At 43.0% G+C, this 25358-nt stretch overlaps 1 protein-coding gene across 2 annotated transcripts in view; it reads right to left on the bottom strand.

Annotated features, from left to right (window-relative positions):
• Positions 1 to 25358, bottom strand: part of GNAL (G protein subunit alpha L) — a 100078-nt gene that overhangs the window by 24776 nt on the left and 49944 nt on the right. For both annotated transcript variants that reach the window (XM_059706651.1, XM_059706652.1), the window contains exon 5: positions 4349 to 4446. In XM_059706651.1, the coding sequence (XP_059562634.1) occupies positions 4349 to 4446 (98 nt within the window). The remainder of the gene's footprint in view (positions 1 to 4348; positions 4447 to 25358) is intronic.

Genomic DNA, 25358 nt, shown 5'->3' with positions numbered 1-25358 from the left:
CCTGGAGCCACCCAGGGCTGGTCACCAAGAGGACCAAGCCATGATTCCAGGCCCACCCCCAGTCTCCAGGTAGGAGAGAGGGGGGTGGAAATGGACGTAGTGAGGGATCGTGTTTACACGACAAAGTGTCCATAGAAATTCCAACAGTACAGGGTTTGGAGAGCTTCCAGGTTGGTGAACGCACACATGCTCCTGAGGGCTAATGCAAGCCCAGTTCCTGGGCTCCAGACCCCCATCTCCAGGCCTCCCCTATGTATCTTTTCTTCCGGCTGTTCATCTGTATCCTTTAATAAACTGGCAGACATAAGCAAGTGTTTTCCTGAGTTCTGTGAGCTGTTCTAGCAATTAATCAAACCCAAAGGGGACCCTCTGATCTGTAGCCAAGTTGAACAGAAGCTGTGGGTAACCTGGGGACTTACTATGTGCAAGTGGCCTCTGAAGTGGGGCAACCAGATGGGACTGAGCCCTTAACCTCTGGGTCTGATGTGTCTCCAGTAGATAGTGTCAGAATTGAGTTAAGTTGCAGGGCAACCAACTGGTGTCACAGAGAATTGCATGGTGGGGAAAAAATCCCCCCTTGCATCTGGAGTTAGAGTGCTATGAGCATGGCAGTCCTGGGAGAGTAAAGGAGAGACACACAGGAGGACAAGTGCAGGTTACCTACTCACATAGAAACATTGGTGCTAAGCAAACCCTCTTAGAAATTCCTTCCCAGGACGAGGGTTTACAAACGAGCATAGGAGACACAGATAACCAGGGGCTGACCGACTTACACTGAGATAGCTGGTCTACCTACTTTGCCCTGCCACTAAGTTTATTCTTCATATCTATAAGAAGTATACTGCAGCATGCATATAAGCATAACCAATGGACATAAGACACTGGGGGGTAGGGGAGGCCGGGGGAATGTCAAGTGTGCGGGGGGTGGGGGGGTGGGGGGCAAGGAGACATATGTAATACTCTTTGTAACACTTTAAGCAATAAAACCAAATTAAAAAAAATAAAATAAAAAGTAAGAATAAAAAAGTATACTGTACTGCCCATAAACAGGAACTCCACAGATTGAGAAAATAAAACAGAAAATAAAGGTCAAACGAGAGTTCAGAAGAACATGTATGTGTACCCAGACAGTTGATTATATATTTAATGAATTCAACAATACATGGTAGTTTCTCTAATTTTAAAATGAACTGCAAAAAATAAAAGTCAACTTTGAAGTTCAAATTTCATTTTTTCTAATAATTTCCTGATTGTCCTGAAAGCTTAGATTCAAGGACTTGAGAGCCATGAGCTCCAAGTCAGTACTAGAGAGAGGTTACACGTAGTTGCCAGGACTCCTGATCGATTGCAAAGGCAAACAGGAGACGGAGCAGAAAATCACTTTACCTTTCTCACGGCTCTTTTCTTTTTTCTAGGACATTCTCTGCCTTTGAGAACATTCTAACAGCAATTATTCAAATGGATGTGCTCCTAGAGAGGCTCTTAGCATGTACGTAAACACATTGGTGCAGAGCATAAGAACCCATACTCTCAGCTGCAGAGCTTCAGGTTACATTACGCAAAGTCTGATTTTATAAACCCGCTCTTAAGATCCAATTTTCTCTCTCCCAAAATAGCTGTTTCCATGGCTACATAATCATTTATTATTAGGACTTGGAGGAAATGCATTTTGGGGGATAATGCAGTAGAGACTGTTTTCAAGGTTTCCAGTGGAAAGTGGGGAACTGTGTATCAAATATAATCTCTGGTCATTGGCACAGCTTGCTTGATGCTTCAAATGCACCCATTTTTACCAAAAGTACAATACTGAAAGCTCGGTTATAGTAACTGTTCCACACGCCTCTAGCCATGTCAGTCCTGGTGTGGGAGACTGCAGTCCAGCTGCCCTGGCCTTAGCACAGCCTCTGGTCAGGGTCATGCAAATGGCCATTGACTGGGCCAGTGTGATGGGGTGGGGGACAAGGCTAGATGGGAACAGGCTGCCTGGCTGCGAACAAAACTGATCTCCTCTGCTTCCTCTGGGATCAGCAGCAAGGGATGAGAAGAGCAAACGGGAAAAGTGAAGCCAACACACGTAGCCAGCAGGAACAGAAAAGCAGCTCCCTGTAGTGCCGCAGACTCACTAGTGGCTTCTGGGAGACTTAGAGCAAATTTCCCTTTCTCTGAAGCTGCCCGAGCAGGTGTCCACTCCTTGCATGCCAAATAGCACAACATAGGTCTTCATGGCTTTTCATCTGCATAGCGTAGGCACTTCATCCCCGGGGAGCTCCCACTCCCACGTGCATGCGTTTGCAGGCCTGGAGAGCGGCAAGTGTCTGGCTGGTTGAGGACGAAGAAGCAGGCCCTATCAATGCACGCTTACACTTTCATCTACAGATGACAAGAGGACCCCTGTTTCCACGAGGAGACTGCCCTGCTGGCCAGGCTTGACCAGTGTCCCCGTTACTTTTCCTGCTCTGCTTCTTCCTTCCCTGTTATCTTTCTTTTTCAGATTGAGATATAACTCACATAATACAATTTCACATAACATAACAATCACCATTTTGAGGTATACAATTCAGTGGTCTTTAGTAAATTCACAAGTTTGTGCACACATCACTACTATCCAATTCCAGAACATTCTCCATTATCCCTAAAAGAAACCCTGTACTGTTAGTAGTCACTCTCAGTGATCCCACCCTCAAACCCCTGGCAACCACTAATCTACTTTCTCTTTTTTTTTAAAGATATGTTTTTATTGATTTCAGTGAAGAGAGGGGAAGGGAGAGGGAGAGAAAGACAGAAGCATCAATGATAAGAGAAAAACATTGATAGGCTGCCTTCTGCACACCCCCTCCTGGGGACTGAGCCCGCAACCTGGGCATGTGCCCTCACTGGGAATCCAACTGTAACCTCCTGGCTCATAGTTTGATGCTCAACCACCGAGCCCCTTAGATATCATGTTGGCGTCTCAAACTTAACTTTTCCAAATCGGAGCTTGATACCTTCCTCTATTCTCCCATAAACAACATCTCCCAGGTTTTTCCATCTCCAAAAATGGCTCCATGCCCCACTGCTTTCTCATCCTTTACCCTGTCCCCTTTCCACTGCCGCCCCCACTCAATCTACCTCCTACCTCTGTCCCTTCAGAACTCAAGGCCCAAGGCTCGCCTCTATGGCCACCACCTGACCCAAGGACCCCCATTCAGGTCTCTGCCTCCATTTGTTAATTCTCCGTACAGCAGCCAGAGTGACCCTGAGAACCTCATTCATGGAGGTGCTGGGTACTCATTGCATTTGGAAGATCCAAGTTCCCTGGCAAGCACTCGGAAGGGTCTGGCCACAGCGACCTCTCAGCTGTTTATGGCCACTCTTCCATCACCTATCTGCTCCCAGACTGGCTTCCTGTCAGTGCCTGGGACACACCCAGTGCCTCCTCCTTGGGCCCTGCCATTGGCCCCTCTCAGTGCCTGTCACATGGTGATGGTACCCGAACTCCTAAGGATGAGAAAGGGCTGCTGGTGGCCACACAACTGCTTTCTCCTTGAAATCTGTATTTACAGCATAGTTCCATTAGTTGGTTCCAAATACTGTGAATTCCCAGATTTTATGCTTATGGAATCCCTTCAACATGTATGAATTTTTAAAGTTTACAGACTAAAAATATAAAAGTGCTGATTTCTTGCTGCCCAAAGAGTCATATAAAACGATTAGTTGAACACAGTTTTTGTTATCAAACTAGCAAACATATCTAGAACTTCTGGATTAACATTTTCCTGGGGGACCATTACTCTCTAATAGTCATAGAATGAATCTAAAATACCAAGGAATTTCAGGGAAAAGCAATCAGCCAGCCTCGGCACCAGAGTCTTTTCCTTATTTCTATTTCTCTTCATTACATTTCTCACCAAATATTTACTTATCATTAATCATCATCTACTCTCAGGGTCCTAATTCACTTCTGTGTATCACTTTTTACTTTAAGTAAGAGCTTGAGCTTGATTGCGGTGTTGCTATTATTTTAATTTGGAGTCCCTGCTACAAAATTAAACTATAATAATGAATATCCCATTACATTATAATTTATACTATGCCTATAACCCTATAGAAGTAAACATAAATAGAACTGAAAACAACGGTCAGGATAAAAATAATACCACATGCTTCTGATTCTTCCCCCAAACACTGATTCCTACTGGATTTCAATTTTCCATCTCCTACATGTACCTCATTTTGAAAGCTGATTTCTGTAGTGAGACGTTAATATTTGTCCCTAGCATTCGAGAGACGTCATTGACCCTGGGAGGGCAGCACCCCTGCAGTGCAATCCTAGCCTCAAAGAGGCCTGGGCCTGACTAGGCAGACTTACTATTGTGCGCAGTCGATCAGTTGGTATTCGTTCGACCTCTCGAAGCACGCCTTCACGCCTTCATCATCCCAAAGTTTCTTCACATGATCAAAGAACTCCTAAAATTTGAAAAAGTTACAAATGAGAGAATGCATGTGTTATATAGACCTTCAAAAAGTTAAAAGTAAAAAGAAACTGCTCCCCAAAGTTTGCAGGTAGCGCATGAATTATTTTCCTTGTGGAAGTCTACTTGACACGCGGGAAAATGCCCAGATCTTGAGTTCTGTGTGATGAAAAATGGATGCATGTATGTCATCATCATGCAAATTAACCTGTCAAACACCCTTATCATTCCAGGAAGTTCTCCAAAATAAAAATTGCAAGTCAAAAGTTAATGACATTCATTAACCAGAAATACACGTAGCTAATAATTTTAAAGTTCTTAGTATTCAATAACTTTATTAGTGGCACTGTCACTTTAGCAATGAGAACACATGCCTATTATAAGTTCTGCTACTTAAGAAAGAGATTTAAAATCACACTTTTTGGGGATAGTAATTTATTGCTTTTTTTGCATTAAAAAACAAAACTATGAGTTAATTGTGAACTGTGATTGTTGGTTCACTCAAACCTGTGTGGACACAAGTGCTCAGTTCCATCCACTGTGATAGCAGCATCCTTTGACACACTTTCCTTATCGCAAAGTAAAAGGTGGCTTTAGGAATTCATGTTGCTGAATTTACCCAAAGTAACTTAATACTGTCATGGAAGCAAATGACTATATATTAGTTGCTAAATATAAATTTTCAATAAAACACTTTGTTAGAGCCCAAACCGGTTTGGCTCAGTGGACAGAGCGTCGGCTTGCGGACTGAAAGGTCCCAGGTTCGATTCCGGTCAAGGGCATGTACCTGGGTTGCGGGCAGATCCCCAGTAGGAGATGTGCAGGAGGCAGCTGATCGATGTTTCTCTCTCATCGATGTTCCTAACTCTCTATCTCTCTCCCTTTCTCTCTGTAAAAAATCAATAAAATATATTTAAAAAAAATCTGAATTTAAAAAAAAACACAAAAAACCCCCACTTTGTTAGAATATTGACATCTCCTTCACACCAGTCTTTTGCCCCTCACGGCAACCACCCAAAGTCACAGTATAGTTATCAAAGTTGACTTCCTCTCATTGTGTTCACAACTGACTCTGGCTGCTCAAAAATTTCCTTCTGCATAAATGGACTGAAGTTGCCCTTCACGATCTGCTGGAGTTTGCACAGCCCTTCCAGGGCGATCCCCTGCCGTTCATTTAATTCAATGGGTAGAAAGACGGCCACCCACCACCTCGGCTACATCATCATCTTCAAGAAAGATGACATGACTGGTGTGTTCTATGACAGCACTTGCATCAGAAGCAAAGTAATACCCCACCGCCTTTTCTTCAACAGGGAAAAGGCAAGTTGTGCTGTCCACACTGGAGAGACTGCAGCTTCCTTTCTCATCTTTGCCTGTTCTGTTGAGTATTGGAATTTGATTAGCAGAGAGTTTATGTTCACTTCGTACACCAACCAACAGAGGGCTATCTCATCTCCTGCCAACTGCTTGGCCAGGAAAATGAACACCTTTTAATACAAGTGCAAAAGCACCTTCCAATTGTTGGATAACTCTCTCCGCCAAGGTAGTAAAACTGGTATCTCCCCTTTCCCGGTTGTCATACACGTATTTAAGGAGCTTGGCAATTGTCTTTGTCTCTGTTTCAGCTTCAACGTCATAGCCTTTGCTTTCCAAAAAAAGGTTTCAAGTCTTTGTAGTTGGTGAAGATTCCATTGCAAATAACAAGAAGTTCATTATTTTACCAGAGCGCTGGGGATGGCCATTGAGAGGACTGGGCTCACCATGTGCCGCCCAACGGGTATGAGCTATTCCAAGGTGCACATTGAATTCTATATCCAAATCCATAGCCTGTTTGTGAACTTCTTCACCCAGTGCTGTTGCTTTCCTTTCTTCTTAATGAGCTGGCTTTTGCAGGCATTGGCTTCCCAATCTTTGTCACTGCCTTCATCAGCTCCCACACTAGCAGAATCATACCTGTACTCCAATGTCCCAAGGCCTTTGATTAGGGCCTCCAAGATTTCTCCTCTTGTGTGAGGGACATGGTAGTTTAAGTAAGCAGGAGGCACGACCCTAAAGGCAAGTGGTGAGTGGCTGGCAAGGTCGGGAGAGCATGCAAACCTTTGGGGCTATCAGAGGGCTTAGGGGACAATTATTTATTCATTCACCAGTTGATGGACATTTGGGTTATTTCTAGTTTTTTTTTTTAATTCGTTAGAAACTACTTTTAAAAAAATATATATTTTTACTGATTTCAGAGAGGAAAGGAGAAGGAGAGAGAGATAGAAACATCAACGATGAGAGAGAATCACTGATCAGCAGCCTCCTGCATGCTCCCTACTGGGGATTGATACCTGATCGGGAATGGAACCATGACCTCTTGGTTCATAGGTCGACACTCATCCTAGCTGGGAGGGTTATTTCTAGTTTTTGACTGTTATAAATAGTGCCGCTAGGAATATTTGTGCAACAGTCTCTGTATGGACTTTTATTTTCATTTCTCTTGGGTTTATACCTAGGAGTGGAATTGCTAGGTAAATGGTAAGTGCATGTTTAACTTTAAAAAACTGCTAAATTGTTTTCCAAATTGGCTATTCTATTTTACATGGTCAAGAGCAATGTCTAGGGCAGCCGTGGGCAAACTACGGCCCGCGGGCCGGATCCGGCCCGTTTGAAATGAATAAAACTAAAAACAAAAAAGACCGTACCCTTTTATGTAATGATGTTTACTTTAAATTTATATTAGTTCACACAAACACTACATCCATGCTTTTGTTCCGGCCCTCCGGTCCAGTTTAAGAACCCATTGTGGCCCTCGAGTCAAAAAGTTTGCCCACCCCTGGTCTAGGGGCTCTAATTTTTCTACATCCTCACCAATACGTGGTTTTTATCAGTCTTCTTAATTTTAATTACTCTAGTGGGTGTGTAGTGACATCTAATTATGGTTTCAGATTTGCATTTCTCTAATGAGGTTAGACATCTTTTCATGTAATTGTTGGCTGCTTGCATATCTTCTTTTGAAGTGTCTGTTCAAATATTTTGCCCATTTAAAAAATTGGGTTGTATGTCTTGTTAGTTTCAATTGTTTTAAAAAAAGTTAAATTACAGTTGACACTCACTATTATTTTATATTAGTTTCATAGTGGTTAAATATTTATAAAATTGACTAAGGGATACTCCGGATAAGTCTAGTACCCACCTGACACCATACATAGTTATTACAATATTATTGACTATATTCCCTATGCTGTACTTTACATCTCCATTGAGTTTTATTCTTTTATAAGAATGAGAGATTTAAAAAATTGTTTGATTCAAGTCCTTTGTCAACTATAGGTCTTTGAAATATTTTCTCCCAAACTGTAGCTTGCATTTTAATTTTCTTAAGCATTTTTTTGTTGAGCAAAGTTTTTAATTTTGCTGATGTCCAATTAATCAATTTTTTCCTTTCAGCATTTATGCTTTTTTATGTTTTCTAAAAAATGTTTGCTTAGCCCAAAGGCAAAAATATTCCTTAAAGTTTTCTTCTAAAAGTTTTATAGTACTTACATTTAGGTCTAAGATCCATTTGAGTTAATTTTGGGGGCTGGTATGAGGAAAAGGTCAAGTTTTACCTTTTTCCATAAAGATATGCAACTTCCTCAGCACATTTATTGAAAAGACTATTCTTTCTCCATTGAGTTACCTTAATACTGTTGTTGAAACTGGCCATACACATGTGGGTCTGTTCCTGGACTCTTAATTCTGTCCCACTGATCTATGTTTATCCCTATGCCATACTGTCTTGATTATTAAAACTTGATAGTATTTTTTTAATCAAATTTTTCAATTGATTTCAGAGAGGAAGGGAGAGGGAGAGAGAGATAGAAATATCAAGAGAGAATCATTGACTGGCTGCCTCTTGCACACCCCACACTGGCCATCGAGCCCGCAACCTGGGCATATGCCCTGATACTTGATAAGTGACCCCCTGGATCAATACTCAACCACTGAGCTACGCTAGCCAGGTGGTAGTAAGTCTTAAAATTAGTAATGTTAAGTCCTCCAACTCTGTTCTTTTACAACATCATTTTGGCTGTTTTAGGTCTTTTGAATTTCCACATACATTTTAGGATTAGCTTGTCAATTTCTATTTTAAAAGGCTGCTGGTGTTTTGATTGAAATTGCCCATTAAAAAAATTTATAGATCAGTTTGGGGAGAATTGCCATCTTAAATGAGTTTTCTAATTCATTAACATGACATATCTATTTATTTATGTCTTATTTAAATTCTCTCAATAATGTTTTGCCGTTTTTAGTGTTAGATATTTCACATAACTTGTTACATTTTTTTCTAAGTAGCTTTTTTGGATGTTATTTTAAATGTACATGTTTTTTAAATTTCATTTTTGGATTTTTTTCATTGTTAGTACATAGAAATACAGTTGATTTCTGCATTTGAACTTGTGTCCTGCAACCTATTTCATTTCACTTATGAGTTCCAGTAGCTTTCAATTCCTTCCAGTGTAGCTGTGTATAGAAACAGTTACTGACATAGCTCTGGCCTCTCTCTGCTTCTCTCCCCAAAGTACGCCCCACGAGGCTGGGGCAGGATCAGAATTCCCTGCAGTTTCAAGGCAGAAGGATTGAGCCAAGGGACCTTCCCAGCCACCATCGCAAGGTTTCATGGTTTTTGTTGCTCTTACACTTTTCTTAAAGGTACAATAAGATTTACCTAGAGATTCTATCTTTTGTTCCTAAATTATAATCTCACAAAACAACTGGGATAAGTATTAAGTTTCAGTAATCAGATCCATCATGACCCAGAGCAGAGAATTAAATAAATCTACTCTATAGTGATGGGAACATAATTTTCCTTAAGTACTATTTTGCAAAATAAATTACTGTCTTAGCTTTTGCTTTCCCCCTCCACAATACGCCCACTCTTACACCGAAGATTCTTGCTGTAAAAGCCTAATTCTCTGAGGAAACCGTGCCCTTGGAGCATGCCAAAGACACTCCCCAGAGAAACTGATTTGTGTGGGAACAGAAACAAATAATTAGGTATTTTCATTAGGGATTCAAAGAATCACGACTTTAGCCTTTGCTTCCAGACAAGGCTCTGTCAAGTTATCTGACACAAATTCTCTTTGGAACATCAAGCTTGAGTTACATAACACTTCACGGTATTTTTCCTGGTCTTCTTAGTCACGCTGTCTTGCTTTATGCGCTGAGAGGTAAAATGGAGAGAGGAGCCCCTCTTTTTGGGAAGAAGTTTAGATGGAAAGCAAACGTCTTTAGAAGTGAGTTTGCTCTAGTCCCACTGACAATGACATATTTCTTTTGGAAAATTTTAGCGAAAAACATAATGAAGGTGTCTAAGAGGAGTCATACAACAATATGTACGGTTTGGGGATGGGTGCTGGTATTTGAGTGCCTGGGCTTGGATCCGAGCTAGGGAAACCTGACTGCTGAGCTTCCCTTTTCTCCTTGCTCCACGGGGTGTAACCTCTTCCAGGCAGAGACTGGCTGAGACTCATCAGTACTTGGTGGATGGGGAGAGGAGCACGTGTGAGGGGTAAGGGACGGAAGGACACAAAGAAAGGGTGGCTGGAAAGACAAAACAAGCAGGACGGGGTTGACATCAAGGAGGGCAAGCTCAGACTCAAGATGGTCAAGTCTGCAGTGACCAACAGTGTGACGTGCTGGTGGTGGTGGTGGTGGGGGAGGGTCTAGGGGCATCCTTCAGCCTTGGACCCGACTCAGTAGTTTTGGTACAACTGTGGCAAGGCCTGCAGGATGCCAACAGGCCAAGAGAGAAACACATGGTGAGGAAACAGAAGTCATGTGTAGGTTTGAGAACCAAGTTCTAGAAACATCTACAGAACACCTGGCGGCATAAGGCATTATGCTCAGTGCTGGGTATAGGAGAGAGGACGCAGGGTTTCTGAACCTGAGGACAGGAATGTGCTCCAGTCAGGCAGGTGGCGGTGTGGCTGTGCAAAGAACCCACAACTCGGACAGGCACGGAGGGATGCCGCTGTCAGTGGTTGACTTTTAGCAGCGTGCTTCCGGTTCCTGGACTTGCCCTGGGCTTTCAGACCTTTCCAGAAAGGCCCCCAAGCTCATGTGACTTGTCTAGACACACTCTTAACAGCTGGTGAGGGAGTGAAGCTGGCTGAATAAAATGCAGCAGATGACTAGAAAAAAGGGAAGAGAGGCGCATAATGTTTGCTACAACTTAAAAAAAATCGCCTTGACAGCCATGTGCTATAAACTGAGCCTCCAAATCCTTTGCCCAAGGAGAGGGTGCCAAAGACTGTCACTGGGGCCGACAGCTCACCCCTTCAAGGCAGCTGGGAGGAGTGGGGGATGTGGAGGAGGGACAGGGAGAAGCCAGTAGTACGATGGGGGGTGCAGGCCCACCATCCCTGTCGTATTAATGAACAGCTACACATATGGCCAGAACCTTAAAATTAGCTGATGATGTCCTCATGGGGATGGACATCCTGTGGGGTTTTGCTCTGTGAACTTGTAGCCCCACATTCTGCGTCACCAGATGGGCAAGAGCCTTTTCCAGAGAGTAACAAACAGCTACGGAGGTATGAGGTGATCAAATCTCCATGTTGATATAAAATAAAAGGCTGCAAAGGCAACCACTGAGTTCCTTAGCATTTCTGCAGCAGCCCTGAGTCTGGCAACAGGCAACTGACATAAAAGGGAGAGGAAATTGTCCAAAACCCCACAAACACTTGGCAGTTTCATACTTATGTGTTTGTATGAGATAATCTTTAAGGTTTCTCCCAGTTCTGAGACTCTCCGATTTTAAGTTTTATATCTTCTCTTTCTTTTCATTTTGTATGTAATGATTTAACAGATGTATAATTCATATACTGTACAACTCACCCATTTAAAGTGCACAGCTCAGTGGTGTTTAGCCTATTCGTAGAGTTGTGCACTCATCACACAATGACGTTGAGAACATCAGCCTCAGAGGAAACCCCACACCATCGGCAGTCCCTGCTCATCCTGCCCTCCCCCAGCCTCTGGCAACCACGAATCACTTTCTGGCCCTGCCTGTTCCGGACATTTCACATAAATGAAATCATATCATACCTGGCCTCTGTGCCTGGCTTCTTTCACTCAGCACGTTACCCAGGCGTCATTTGACGGACATGGGGTTGTTTGCACTGTTTGGTTATTGTAAACAGGGCTGCTATGAACATTTGTGTATGAGTTTTTATGTGACATATGTTTTAGTTCTCTGGGCATATGCTAGGAATGGGCCTCCTTCATTTCCCAAGAGAAATGTCTGGAACTGTTTTATAAGAGTTGGAATTTCTGATTCAACATGCTTAATTCATTTCAACATTCAATAACTTTATTAAATACCTAGTTATTTATCCTAATGGACGGATCGTGTGGCAGATGGTTCATCTTATCTAGCTTTTGAATGCATTTCAGATTTAAATTTGAACACAGATAGACCTGACATTCTTGGAATTCCAGACAAGTAGGAAAGCCTCAAAGACAACCTCACGGCCCAGCACCTCCTCCCCACCCACCCACCCCCTTGTTCTTCTGCTCAAGCAAGAGACAACGGCCCTCTCCTGAGCTCACATCAGGCCGCCTGTGCTGGAACAAGAGATATGTATGAAAAGGCGGAGCTTATCGTGGCCAAGTGAATGTTTGGAAAAAGGCGTCTGGGGTGGTGGGCGTGGTTATTGCTTCCACACTTTCCATAGTGGACTCAATCAAAGCAAGGGGCCTCATCCATTGATTCATTCGCAAATATTGAGGGCGGGAGTAAGACTTGTGAGGGGGCAGTTAAAAAAAAAAAGGAGGCCACAGAAGTGTGGGACTTCTGTGGGTCATAGCTAAGGTAATGCCCTTCAGGCTGCTGAGTTCCACGGTCAATTCTCAACTGCCCCCGTGCCTGGGTATCAGCAGCATCTAACACAGCTGACCACCCCACCTCCTAGAAACACTATTTTGGCTGCCAAGACATCACTCTCTCCACGTTTCCTGCTAACCCACTGTCACTCTTGCTTCATGCTCTTGGCTGAACCTCCTCTTTTCCCAGCCTCCTAATCCTGGGCAGCCTCATGGCTTAGTCCTGAGTCCTCTTCTCTAAGCTCACTTCCTTGGTGACTGTCTCCCTTCTGTGGCTTAACTATGTATGAATATACAGTCATCCCTCCACAAGGGACTGGTTCTAGGACCCCTGTGGATAGCAAATCTGCAGATGCTCAAGTCCCTTATATAGCCTAAGCACATACTACTCTCATATATTTAAATAATCTTTAGGTTAATTATACTACCTAACACAATATAAATGCTAAGTGAATAGTTATACTGTATTGTTTAGGGAATAATGACAAGAAAAACAAGTCTGTGCATGGCCAGTACAGATTCAACCTGACCACTGTAGGCCAAACTACATAGTACACATCAGCAACAATGAAACATTTTTTTCCAAATATTTTTTATTCCTGGTTGGTTGAATCTGCGGGTAAGGAACCTACGGATATAGAGGGTCGACTGGACTAGTGATTCTCAAATTGATGTCTTCAACTCAGAACTCTCTCCTGAATTCTGGACTCGGATAGCCAATTGCCTGCCTAACATGAATTCTAACAGGCAACTGCAACTCAGGAAGTCCAAAATGAAACTCCTAATTTTCTTCCTAAAACTAGCTCTACGTGGTCTTCTCCAGTCAATGGCAACACCACCACTCAGTTACTCAGCCGCAAAATCGTGGAGTCATCTTTGACCCCCCTCTTTCTCTCACACCCACCATGCGATCCATGAAGTCCTCTTGGCTGTACTTTCAGAGCACACCCAGATTTTGACCATGTTGAAGCCATCATCTAGGACTGGCAGTTGCTGCCACAGATGCCCCACTGGCCTCTGTTTCCACCTTTCGTACCATAGCCTATTCAACTCAGGAGCCAGTGAATCTTTGAAAACATAAGTCAGATCACATTACAACTGGGCTCAGAACGATCCAGTGCTAACCACCACGTATCCATTGATGGATGAGTGGATACACAAGATATGGTACGTATATCCATACCGGGGAAATTTATTCAGCCCTAAAAAAGAAAGAAATTCTGACACATGCTGCTGTATGGATGCACCTTGAAGCCATTATACTCAGTGAAATAAGTCAGCCACAGAAGGACAAATACTGCATGACTTCACTTATATGAGGGACCTAGAGTAGTCAGGTCCACAGAGACAGAAAGTAGAATGGTGGTGGCCAGGGGCTGTGGGGAGGAGAAATGGGGAGTTAGTGTTTAATGGATACAGTTTGGGATGATGAAAAATGTACTGAAGATGGACAATGTGAATGCACTTAAGGCCACAGAATTATGCACCTAAAAATAGTTAAGTTTTATGTTATGCATATTGTACCACAATAAATAAGAGTTTCTTAGGAAAACAGCAATCCAATGCTTCCCATCTCAGAGTAAAATCCAAAGTCCGCCATTACCTGCCTCCCTGACCCCCCCCCCCCCCCCCCGCCAATCTCTCTCTATCTTTGCCTGGCTCGCTCTACTGCAGACACGCTGCCTGGGTGTCCCTGCAACATGGTATCTTGGGGCACTGCTCCTGCTCCTGCTTCTGCCTGGCCACTCCTTCAGGTCTCTGCCCAAATGCCATACTATCCTTGACAACCATATATAAAAGAGCAACGCCAACTGCCACCCTTCGGTCCCTATTCCCTTTTATGCTTCTCACCCTCTCCCCCAGCCACCAATAAGAGGTATCCTTATTCATGCAGTGATAAGGTTGTGATCTTATTTGCCCCACGGAATGCAAGCTCCGTGAGGGGCTTTGTCTCTTCTGTCTGCTGCTGTGTGCACAGCATCTAGAATTACACCTGGCAGGTAAACATTCAATGGCTAGCTATTTTTGGATTGGATGGATTCTGTGAATGGATGGGAAATTATTGGGGGTTTTGAGCAAGAGAATCCCAGGGCTCTGCTTTAGGAACGTGACTGTGGGTCAGGGACATACGCCACTAACGCAGCGAGACCAGTCTGCAGGACACTGTGATGAGACGTGTTTTGGAAGAGATGATTAAATTTAGAGAAGCTGGGTGACTGGTGGGATGATCAGAGGCATGTCTGGGAGGGAGATACAGATGGAGGACTGGAATTCAGTTCAGGGTTGAAATGAGACTGGGTGCATTTTGGGAAGAATGGATAGGAGGCTGCTGATTAAAGTCACAGTACTGAATGAACTTGCCAAGGGTGAGAGGTAGTGAGAAAAGCAGAGAAGAATGGTAAGGATGGGACCAGACAGAATAACTAGATTGGGGGGATTAGAGGGTTGGAAGAAGAAGAGTGAGGAGGAGAAAGAAAAATGCACAGTGAGTGAAAATCCAGTATATGTGAAGGCAGGGGCCGTGGAGGTGGAATTCAGCCCTATCATTGAGGTACAAGTAGAATCCACGAGTAACAAGGATAGAAAACATCCTTCAAACCAGTTTAGTTATTCCAATAAGAACTAAAAGCAATTTCTAGGACTACCTAGGACATAAAGAAGCACCTGGTACTTAGAGAAGGTGGCGCAGGGCACTCCGGCGTTTCTTGTCTAATGAGCAACCTAACTCAGCATGGCCAGAGGCGAACTCCTGATCCCTTCAAACCTGCCCTACCTATGGCCTTCACATCTCGGCTGATGCCAACTTGGTTTTTCCAGTTGCACAGACCAAGCCATGAAGTCATCTTAATGCTTCTCTTTCTCTCTCAGGACACACCTAATCCATCAGGCATGTATCTAAACCTGTGATTGCCACCCGGTGGTCCGTGAGGTCCGAAAGGTTGGCGACCGCTGATCTAAACTGTATCCAGGGTTGATTCTCTCCCCACCTGCACGGTTCTCTCAGCACCCAGATGCCTGCACCAGCCTCCTAACCGGCCTCCCCGGTTCCACCCTGCAGAGCTCCTGGAACCGCTGCCAGGACGGTGCAGGTGAGCACAGGCCACGCTGTGCTCAGCACCTCCTATGGGCCCTAGGCACTCAGAGTCCCTGTAGTGACTACAGAACCCTCTTTCTGTGGGGCCTCTCTCCCCCTGACCTCGCTAGCACGATGTCATCATTCTCCTCCTACTCACTGCTCCAGCCACATGGCCTCCTGCTGTTCTCTGACCCCCCTGCCCCGCCCCCCGCCCGGGGTGCCCCACCCATGGCAGCGCCTGGGCACTGCTGTCCGGCGGCCTGAACTACCTGTTCTGATCCCGCTGTGCTCACTGCTTTACTCCTTCGGCCTCTCCTTAACCCCCTTCTCAGTGAGACCCTCTCTGGCCATCCCCGTAAAACTGCAGTCCCCTCCTCCATCGAGGCCCCTCTGCCTGCCCTGCGTTTCCTAAAATACTCTGTATTTAATCTATTCACTATGCTCCATGCCATCGCTGTATTCCTCGATAGACCACAAGCCCCACACGGGCAGGGATCTTCATGCTTTGTTCCCTGGAGTGTATCAAAGCACTTACTAGACCTTAACACATACTAAGAGCCCAGTAAATCTTTGTTTCATGAGCAAGTGGATGAATGAACTTTTCTGGGAAGTCCTCTTTGCTTACGTTGCTTCTGCCCACTTTATTGCCCTCGTTCCCCTCCATGCCAAGTGTCTGCTCATTAACAGAGTTGAGCATTCGTACATGTTATTTGTTAGTAACTCTGAATCGATGGGAAACTGGTTTGTATCTACATGTGGGTTTTATATTTAAGCTAGAGGCCCAGTGCACGAATTGGGGGGGGGGGGCGTTCCTCAGCCCGGCCTGTGCCCTCTCACAGTCCGGGAGCCCCGCAATTGATCACCCTAAAGAGGTAGGCCCTGCCCACCCATCTGGGGCTTCTCAATGGATTGCCCCAAAGAGGGAGGCCCTGCCCACCCGGCCGGGTCTCTGTAATTGACTGCTGTGCAGAGGGAGGCCTGAGCCTCCCTCTGCGGGGCCCCCTGACCCCCGACCAATCGCACTGCACCACCTTGGCTGGCCAGGCGCCAGTGCATGTCATAGTGTGGTCGTCCAGAAGGTCATCCGGACGGTTTTTCTGCTGTTTGGTCATTTGGTTAATTTGCATATTACGCTTTTATATAGATATTCAAAGGCATGTTTGTTCTGGTTCTGCTCCATGAATATTTTAAAAAGTGACTTTTCTGGAGTCCAAGAACACCATTATCCTCAGAAAGTCATAACTAATCGTGTTATGGTTACTGTATTGACTAGCACATGCAAAAGAGCTTCCTTTTTGACAAACCCCTCCCACAGAAGAGCCCTGCCTCGCTGCACCCCTGGCCCTTTCCTAGTCTGACTTGTGACTGTCGCCACTGCTGCTGCTGCAGCTCCCTGTGTGCCCCGAGGATCTGAACCCACAGCCATGTAATTTGACAAAGAACAAGTTCTACATGGGTCTGTGGTCTGAGGGACATTCTACCAAGGCAGTAACCTCTTCCTTCCCTTGGCTTCTGCCAGGATTTATGCCTCTCCTTCCTCACCAAATGCTGTCTCTATTCGACTGCAAACTGCCTCCTGCCACTTACACACTTCCCCAGAATATCCATCAAGAACCCGTTATTTCCCAATGATGACTCAGGATCCAAGGATAATAAGCAACACAGATGTTCAAATATCCTCTCAATTTACACTTCCATGCGGCCGGTCACATTAGCCCCACGCGATCCTTAAATAATCAGCCTCACTGAGGAGACTGGGGGACACCTGCTGTTTGTCATGTTATCCATCCATCCATCCATCCGCCCACCCGCCACCTGCCTACCTATCTACCTCTCGCTTATTTATCATATATACTTATGTTTGAAATAAATATATGGAGATAAGAATGCACACACACACACACACACACACACACACACACACACACACACTTTTAATAGTTGTTAAGGCTGTTGATCCACAAGAGAAAAATCAGAACATGGGATATTGGATTTGATTTTAAAAAGAAGGCAAATAATAATACATATGATAATACCACTTTAGTTTCACGGTCTGTGGAGATACATGAAAAAAGAAAGGAAAGGGGACAGAGAGGGGAACAGAGACTCACATGGGGGAGAAAGACAGTGTCGAGTGAAGAAAAGGGGAAGACAGGAGAGAGGACAGAGGCAAAGAGAAAGACAGGGACACAAGAGAGACAGAGGGTCCCACATACCCAGCAACAAGGAAACAGTGGGACAGTCTCTAAATTTTCATTTCAGACAATACTACTGAAACCTTAAAACTCCCCCCGCCCCCCCCCTTTTTTTTTTACAAAAACTATGTGCAACAGTAATGACTTTGAGTGGTCAGTTGATAACAACTAAAGGCTACAACCTCCCTGGGCTGGGTGGGGGCCTTAGTATTCACCGTGTCATTGTATGAAGCCAGTGAAACATTCTTATTGTGGAAAGAACATTTATGTGTAAGATTGAGCAGTTAAAAGATGTCACACAAGACATTTAAAAACGATGCTGTTTGTACCTGTCCTAAGAAGACCCTAGTACTCAGAGCAAAGCTCTCCGGTGCTCTCGGCTGGAGCGATGGTATCTTTCCCTAAGCGCATGCTCAGGTGTACCGATCACCTGGGGCCTTGGGGACACAGGCTTGGGATCTTGGGGCTCATTAGTTTGAGGAGTAATTTCCAAAGGTGATGTTACAAAGGGTATATTCATTTAAAACATGTTAAACTACTTAAGTGCGTAATAATCTGACATCCACATTTGATTTTAAACATTTCATTTTATGATATAAACATTGCTAAATAAGAGAGAATGCATCTCAAATCCATACAGGCATTTGACAACTATCAAAGTTATAATAAAAATATAATATTTATTTATTTAAGTATAGTTGGTATGTAATACATTATTTTTGGGTGTACAATATAGTTATTTGACATTGTGATCACCACACTAAGGCTAGTAATCATCTGTCACCATGCAAATTTATCACAATCAAAACATACAATTCTGAATGTCAGCAAATCATTATATATACATGTTGTAAATATAAACATAATTCGTACATCTTTGAGGAACTGGATTAGTGTTTGCCTTCCATTGTAAAGATAAGACTGGAGAAAACTTAAATACTAACTACTTTAAAGAAGAAAGGATGGGCCTGGAGAGCATCATGCTAAGCAAAATAAGCCAGTAGGAGAAAGATAAATATCACAAGATCTCATTCATTTGTGGAATATAATGAACAACATAAACTGATGAACAAAAATAGAGCCAGAGGAAAAAAAATATTTTAGAATATAATAGAGGTAATCCTGTTATTTGCAGATTTTTAATATTTTCTACAACTTTTGTGATATTATACTATGTTAGTACAGTTTTGGTAATATATTTAAAATCTTTTTTTCTTGAAATATTAATGTTTATTGCATGTAACATTATGATATTTACAATAGTTTTTCTTGATATATGAATGTTTATTGCATGTAACATTATTATATTTAAATTGTTTTTCTTGAGATATTAATGTTTATCGTATATAACATTATTATATTTAAAATAGTTTTTCTTGAGATATTAATGTTTATTGCATGTAACATTATATTTAAAATTGTTTTTCTTGAAATATTAATGTTTATTGCATATAACATTATTATATTTAAAATAGTTTTTCTTGAGATATTAATGTTTATTGCATGTAACATTATATTTAAAATTGTTTTTCTTGAAATATTAATGTTTATTGCATATAACATTATTATATTTAAAATAGTTTTTCTTGAAATAGTAATGTTTATTGCATGGAAAAAAATAAATAAAATTTGATTTACATTAAAAAAAAAGGAAGAGAATTATTGGCTGGTTAGGGGGAAGTCCTATTGAGGTCCAACTCAGAAAGCTGAACTTCATTGGGCTTGATGAATGGGAAGGGCAAGAAGCCCTCCTGTGACATTCTGTCATCCACCCCAAAGGTCTCAGTCTCCCTCAGGTACATCACACTGACCCAAAGGTGTGAGTGTCACAAGCCCGTTTTACATGTTTGTTGTTGAAGACTGTATTAGCTCATTATAGATTTGTTATAGGAAAGTATTTGTTATACTTTCCTATACAAATCATACAGGGTGGGGCAAAAGTAGGTTTACAGTTGTAGTATTATTTATTTACTAGAGGCCCAGTGCACAAAAATTCGTGTACTTGGATGGGTCACTCAGCCTGGCCTGCGCCCTCTCGCAGCCTGGGACTCCTTGGGGGATGTCCACCTGCCAGCTTAGGCCCCCTCCCTGGGGGATCGGGCCTAAGCTGGCAGTCAGACATCTCTCTGGCAGCCCAGGAGCCCTCGGGGGATGTCCGATTAATGGGGGAGCAGGCCTAAGCCATTAGTCTGACATCCTTAGCGCTGCTGTAGAGGTGGGAGAGGCTCTTGTCACTGCCACTGTGCTGGCCAGCCATGAGCCAGCTTCTGGCTGAGCAGTGCTCCCCCTGTGGAAGCTCACTGACCACCAGGGGGCAGCTCCTGCGTTGAGTGTCTGACCCCTGGTGGTCAATGTGCATCATAGCGACCGGTCATTCCTGGTTGTTCTGCCATAACGGTCAATTTGAATATTACCCTTTTATTATATAGGATTATTGTATTATTTTCCATACAAACAACTGTAAGCCTACTTTTGCCCCACCCTGTATATTTCTTGTAGAAAATCTAACTTACTTGGGTTATAACATTTACCCCAGTGCTGTGTGATTCATTCGCTAACTCTTTCTCTCCCTCCAGTTCTATGTAATATTTGTTCACAGCTGGTCCAAAATACTGGGCCTTTGTGCTTTGCCATTCTCTGAGTGGGCCTGTTTCCAAAAACTATGTATCAGATTCTGACAGCATCAATTGTAAACTCCACAGGAAGCTTGTGTCTTTGATAGCACTGTCCAAAAGAGTTATGAAGCATATTAAACAATTAAGTCATTCAAGAGATGAAACCTTGTATACTGTAAAGAAAACATTTTTTGACTGCAAAGAATTAAAATTAGGTCAGTACAAAAAAGTGATGTAATATAAATCAAAAGCCTTAAGGATGATATCTCTTTAAGCAGTTCTAGTAGGAATTTATCTGAAGAGGAAAAAAAAAGCTAGAGAGATGTAAAAAGCTACCATGTCTATGCAGTATTATATATATAACTAGAGGCCTGGTGCATGAAATTCATACACTGGTGGGGTCCCTAGGCCTGGCCAGCAATCAGAGCCTATCGGGGCTGTTTCACCCAGTCCCAATAGAGGCCAGGCTGGCTGGGGCCTTCTGGCTGCCAGCTGCTAGCTGCCAGACAGGACCTGCCAGATGGGAGGAGGGATGGGGGTAGGGATCGTGGAGGTTTGCCGGCTGGGGGGAGGGACCAGGGGAGGTTGGCTGGCCATGGGAGATTGTCTGTGGGAGTGCACTAACCACCAGGAGGCAGCTCCTGCATTGAGCATCTGCCCTCTGGTGGTCAGTGCACGTCATAGTGATTGGTCGACCGGTTGTTCCAATTGTTCTGGTTGTTCAGTCGTAATGGTCGCTTAGGCTTTTATATAGATAGATAGCAAAACCCTGAATGTCTACAATAGGCAGTTAAATGAGTAATAGGATACCATATAATGAATACTATGTAGCCATTAAAAGTCAGGTTTGTAGAAGCATATTTATTAAGTGAAAAAAATTTCTAGTAAGTTTAGAAAGCAGGGTGTAAATCAGTAACTAAGATCCCAATGCAATAAAAATGGGTATGCTTGCCTAGGAGATGCTGGAAGAATATCACCAATGGTTTGTAGTGTTTATCTTGGGGGTGTGGGACTACGGAAGGATTTTATCTTCTTCCATGATACTTTTCTATATTAAAAATAAAAAATTCTACAATTAAACCTGTGTACTATTGTCACTTTAAGTAGCATGTTGTTGGTGCTGGGGGTCAGTTATCACTGGCTTCCTGCTTATATGCTCATCTCTAAATAGGTGACATGGCAGAATTAATTAATGGGATAAAAGAAAATGGTTATTTTCCCTCTGAGGCAATTAATATTCTCCATTCAGGGGACTGATTTGGTGTCTGTTAGGTGATGCAGCTTAGAAGAACCTCATAGATGAGGCCTCCATGCCTGCAGGAACCAGCTGCCACCATCCCTGGGCACCTGGAGCTAATGGAATGGAAACTGTTTATTTTACCCCTCACCCACGGGTGAGACCATTTCTCCTTAGAGAAGGCTGTTCTCCTCGCTGAAACCTGATGAGATCCAAAGAACCCACGTGAAATCCAGGTCTTCAACAGAGGGCCATGCTTCTCGGCCATGGGACAAAGTGTCAGGAGAATAGGCCAGGCCGGTAGCAGATTCAGCTGCTATCCAGGTGGCCAGATGCACAGACAGAGGGCCTAAGCACTATAGTTTCAAGGAAATAGCTAACAAAATCTAAACTATTTTCATAATGGAATTGATATTATTTTAAGTACAAAGCCTTTCATTATATCTGCTCTTATGTCACTGTCCTTAAATCTGTAGTTTAGCATTAATGATATTTGGTAAAAATATGCACGTTATTGATAAATTATTTTAATCTATATTGAACTAAAAATCAATTTGAAAAAGTTATTTTTTCCTGAGATAGGCACAAGTGTTAGATGCCTCTTTATGTATGACTTAGAAATTTTTTAAAATTGAAATGAAATTCACTTTATACTAGAGGCCCGGTGCATGAAAATTCATGCACTGGAAGGGGGTCCCAGCCTGCCCCCTGTCACAGTCTGAGAGCCCTCAGGGGCAGGAGGTGACCCGGCGATCAGGGAAAGGTGACTCCCCCATCACACCTCTGCTGCTGCCACTGCCGGCAGCACAAGACTCGGCCGGCGCTGGTTACCTGAGCTTCTGGCGGCCCTGGGTGGCTGGGCAGCCGCTATCTGAGGCTTGCCTGTGCCTTGGGCCAGCCCTGGGTGGCTAGGGGGCTGAGGGCGGGTCCGGCTGCACTGTGTGCCTGCCGCACCCCCCCCCCGGCTGGGCTGAAAGTACTGGGGGACTCCGGCAGGGCTGAGGGGACTGGGAGCCGCCATCTTTGTGATGGTGTGATGGTCAATTTGCATACTCACTCTTTATTAGATAGGATAAAATTAATCACCTTAAAGTGTGCCAGCATCATGAATATAGTCACAGAATTGTAGCCACCACTTCTACTTTATTCCAAAAACATTTTCATTGGTCCAAGAGAAAATCTCATGCCCATTGAGTAGTAAACCTCCAACCTGCTTTCTGTCTCCATGGATTTGCCTATCCTGAATATTTTACATAACTGGAATCACACAATACTTGGTCTGTGTGTCTCGTTTCTTTCACTTCGCATAATGTCTTCAAACTTCACCCATATTGTAGCACATAAGCACTTTATTCCTTTTTTGTGGCTAATATTCCATTGTATTATATACTGCATTTGTTTATCTATTCATCTGTTGGTGGACATTTGGATTTTTCCCACATTTTGGCTGTTGTGAATAGTGCTGCTATCAATATCAGTTTACAGATATCTGTTCAATTCCCTGCTTTCAATGACTTTGGAACTGCTGAGTCATATGATAGTTTTATGTCTAACTTTTTGAGAAAACACCAAACTGTTTTCCACAGTGGTTGCACCATTTTATATTCCCACCAGCAGTAGATGAGGCTTCCAATTTTTCCATATTCTTACCAACACTTGTTATTTTTAGTTTTTTAAAATAAAAATTATAGCTATCCTACTAGGTGTAAAGTGATATTTGTGGTTTTGATTTGCATTTCCTTAATGGCTAATGATGCTCAGCATCTTTTCAAGTCCTTGTCATCCAGCTGTATATCTTCTATGGAGAGTTTATCTATTTCAAGCCCTTTGCTCATCTTTAAATTGAGCTGCTTGTCTCTCTGTTCTTCAGTTGTAAGAGTTCTTTATATATTCTGGATACTAGGCCTTTATCTGATACATGATTTGTAAATATTTCTCCCATTCTGTGGGTTGTCTCTCACTGTCTTGATAATGTCCTTTGATGCACAAAAGTTTAAAATTTTGATGAAGTCCATTTTATTTGATTTTGTTCTTGTTGCTTAAGCTTTTGGTGTCATATCCAAGAAATCCAAGGTCATGAAGATTTATCCCTATTTTCTTCTAAGAGGTTTATAGTTTTAGTTCTTATATTTAGGTCACTGATCCATTTTGAGTTAATATTTTTATAGAGGGTGAGGGTATAAATGTTGTTTAGAGTTAGTTTGATCTAGATTATTTTTCAAATTCACATGAATTTTTGTTGGAAAATGACTATTTTAATGCTAAAACAAGTTGTTACTACATAAACATAAACAGGGATTACTTGGCCCTTGCAAGGTAGCTCAGTTGGTTAGAATGTTGTCCTGATACCTAAGGTTGTGAATTCAATCCCTGGTCAGCACACACAAGAATCAACCAATGGAGGCATAAATAAGTAGAACAACAAACTGACGTCTGCCTGTCTGTCTCTCTCAAATAAATTAAATTTTTTTTAAATAAAATAAAACAAGTTATTACCTCTCTCTCACAACTTGTTATCAATGCTCAAGAGTTCCTGAGTACCAACAACCAACCAACCAATCAATCAATCAATCAACAAATACACCAGCCTTGTGCTTGGTACCATGGAGGGATTGAGGTGGCCTTAGTGAATGAGAAAAAGGTGGCCCCTGTCCTCAAGTAGTTTGTACTTTTCCAGATTTTGTGCCCAGGACAAGGCAAGGTGCTGGGGAGATGGGCCACAAGTATAAACAATTCCTGTTCTCAAGAAGTTAACACTTCAGTAAGGAGACCATGGCTAAGATAGACCAAATATTAGCACATGCTAAAGGGCACTGAGTACTGAATATAATATGGTAACTAAAACTATGGTGCCAATTGGGAAAACCACAGGAAGTGAAAGCTGCAGGAATATGGGAAAACGCCAGATCAGTCCATTTCAAAACAGATTGGAAAGGTCTCCAAAGGAGGGGCCTTAAACTCAAAGAATCAGCAGGACACGGAGAATGAACACGATAACAATCAGGAGACTCTGAACAGCTGGCTTAACTGAGTAGGAGAGACAGACACCAGGAAGCCATGGGTGAGGCGATGGTGCCTCGGTGGGAGCCCTGGGAGCTCTGCACACTCGCGTTACTGTAGAGAGGGTCGCTGGAAAGCAACTTGAGTCCCAAGTCCTCTGTCTCACACATGTTCCTCTGTATCCTCGTAACTAACCCAGTGGAGCAGGAACCTCCATAAACCACATTGCTGCTGCAGGAGTCCGGGTGATTGTAGGTGATTATACCTATCAGCCAACCTGCTATTCTCTAATGTTTTATCTGAATGTATCACATGCACTAGTAGGTTATGTGTGTGTGTGTGTGTGTGTGTGTGTGTGTACTATATGAGCTTAGTGCAGCCGTGGGCAAACTACGGCCCGTTTGAAATGAATAAAACTAAAAAAAAAAAAAGACCGTATCCTTTTATGTAATGATGTTTACTTTGAATTTATATTAGTTCACACAAACACTCCATCCATGCTTTTGTTCCGGCCCTCTGGTCCAGTTTAAGAACCCATTGTGGCCCTCGAGTCAAAAAGTTTGCCCATCCCTGGCTTAGTGTCTTAATATTTAGATAGTGTGGAGTTGGTTACAGTTTCTTTGTTTTTTTTAAAATATATTTTTATTGATTTCAGAGAAGAAGGGAGAGGGAGAGAGAGATAGAAACATCAATGATGAGAGAGAATCATCAATCGGCTGCCTCCTGCACATCTCCCATTGGGGATCGAGGCTGCAACCCAAGCATGTGCCCTCGACTGAAATCAAACCTGGGACCCTTCAGTCTGCAGGCTGACGCTCTATTCACTGAGCCAAACCAGCTAGGGCACAGTTTCTTTTTCTTTTTAAAAGCTTTTACAATGTTTTACTAAGAAAAACACCCAGGAGAGAAATCAGCTCATTTACTTCAAACAAACAA

The sequence above is a fragment of the Myotis daubentonii genome, chromosome 8 (assembly GCF_963259705.1).
Source record: "Myotis daubentonii chromosome 8, mMyoDau2.1, whole genome shotgun sequence".
Taxonomy (NCBI): domain Eukaryota; kingdom Metazoa; phylum Chordata; class Mammalia; order Chiroptera; family Vespertilionidae; genus Myotis; species Myotis daubentonii.
Note: the sequence above shows the minus strand (reverse complement) of the source record. Positions and strands in the feature narration are given on the sequence as shown.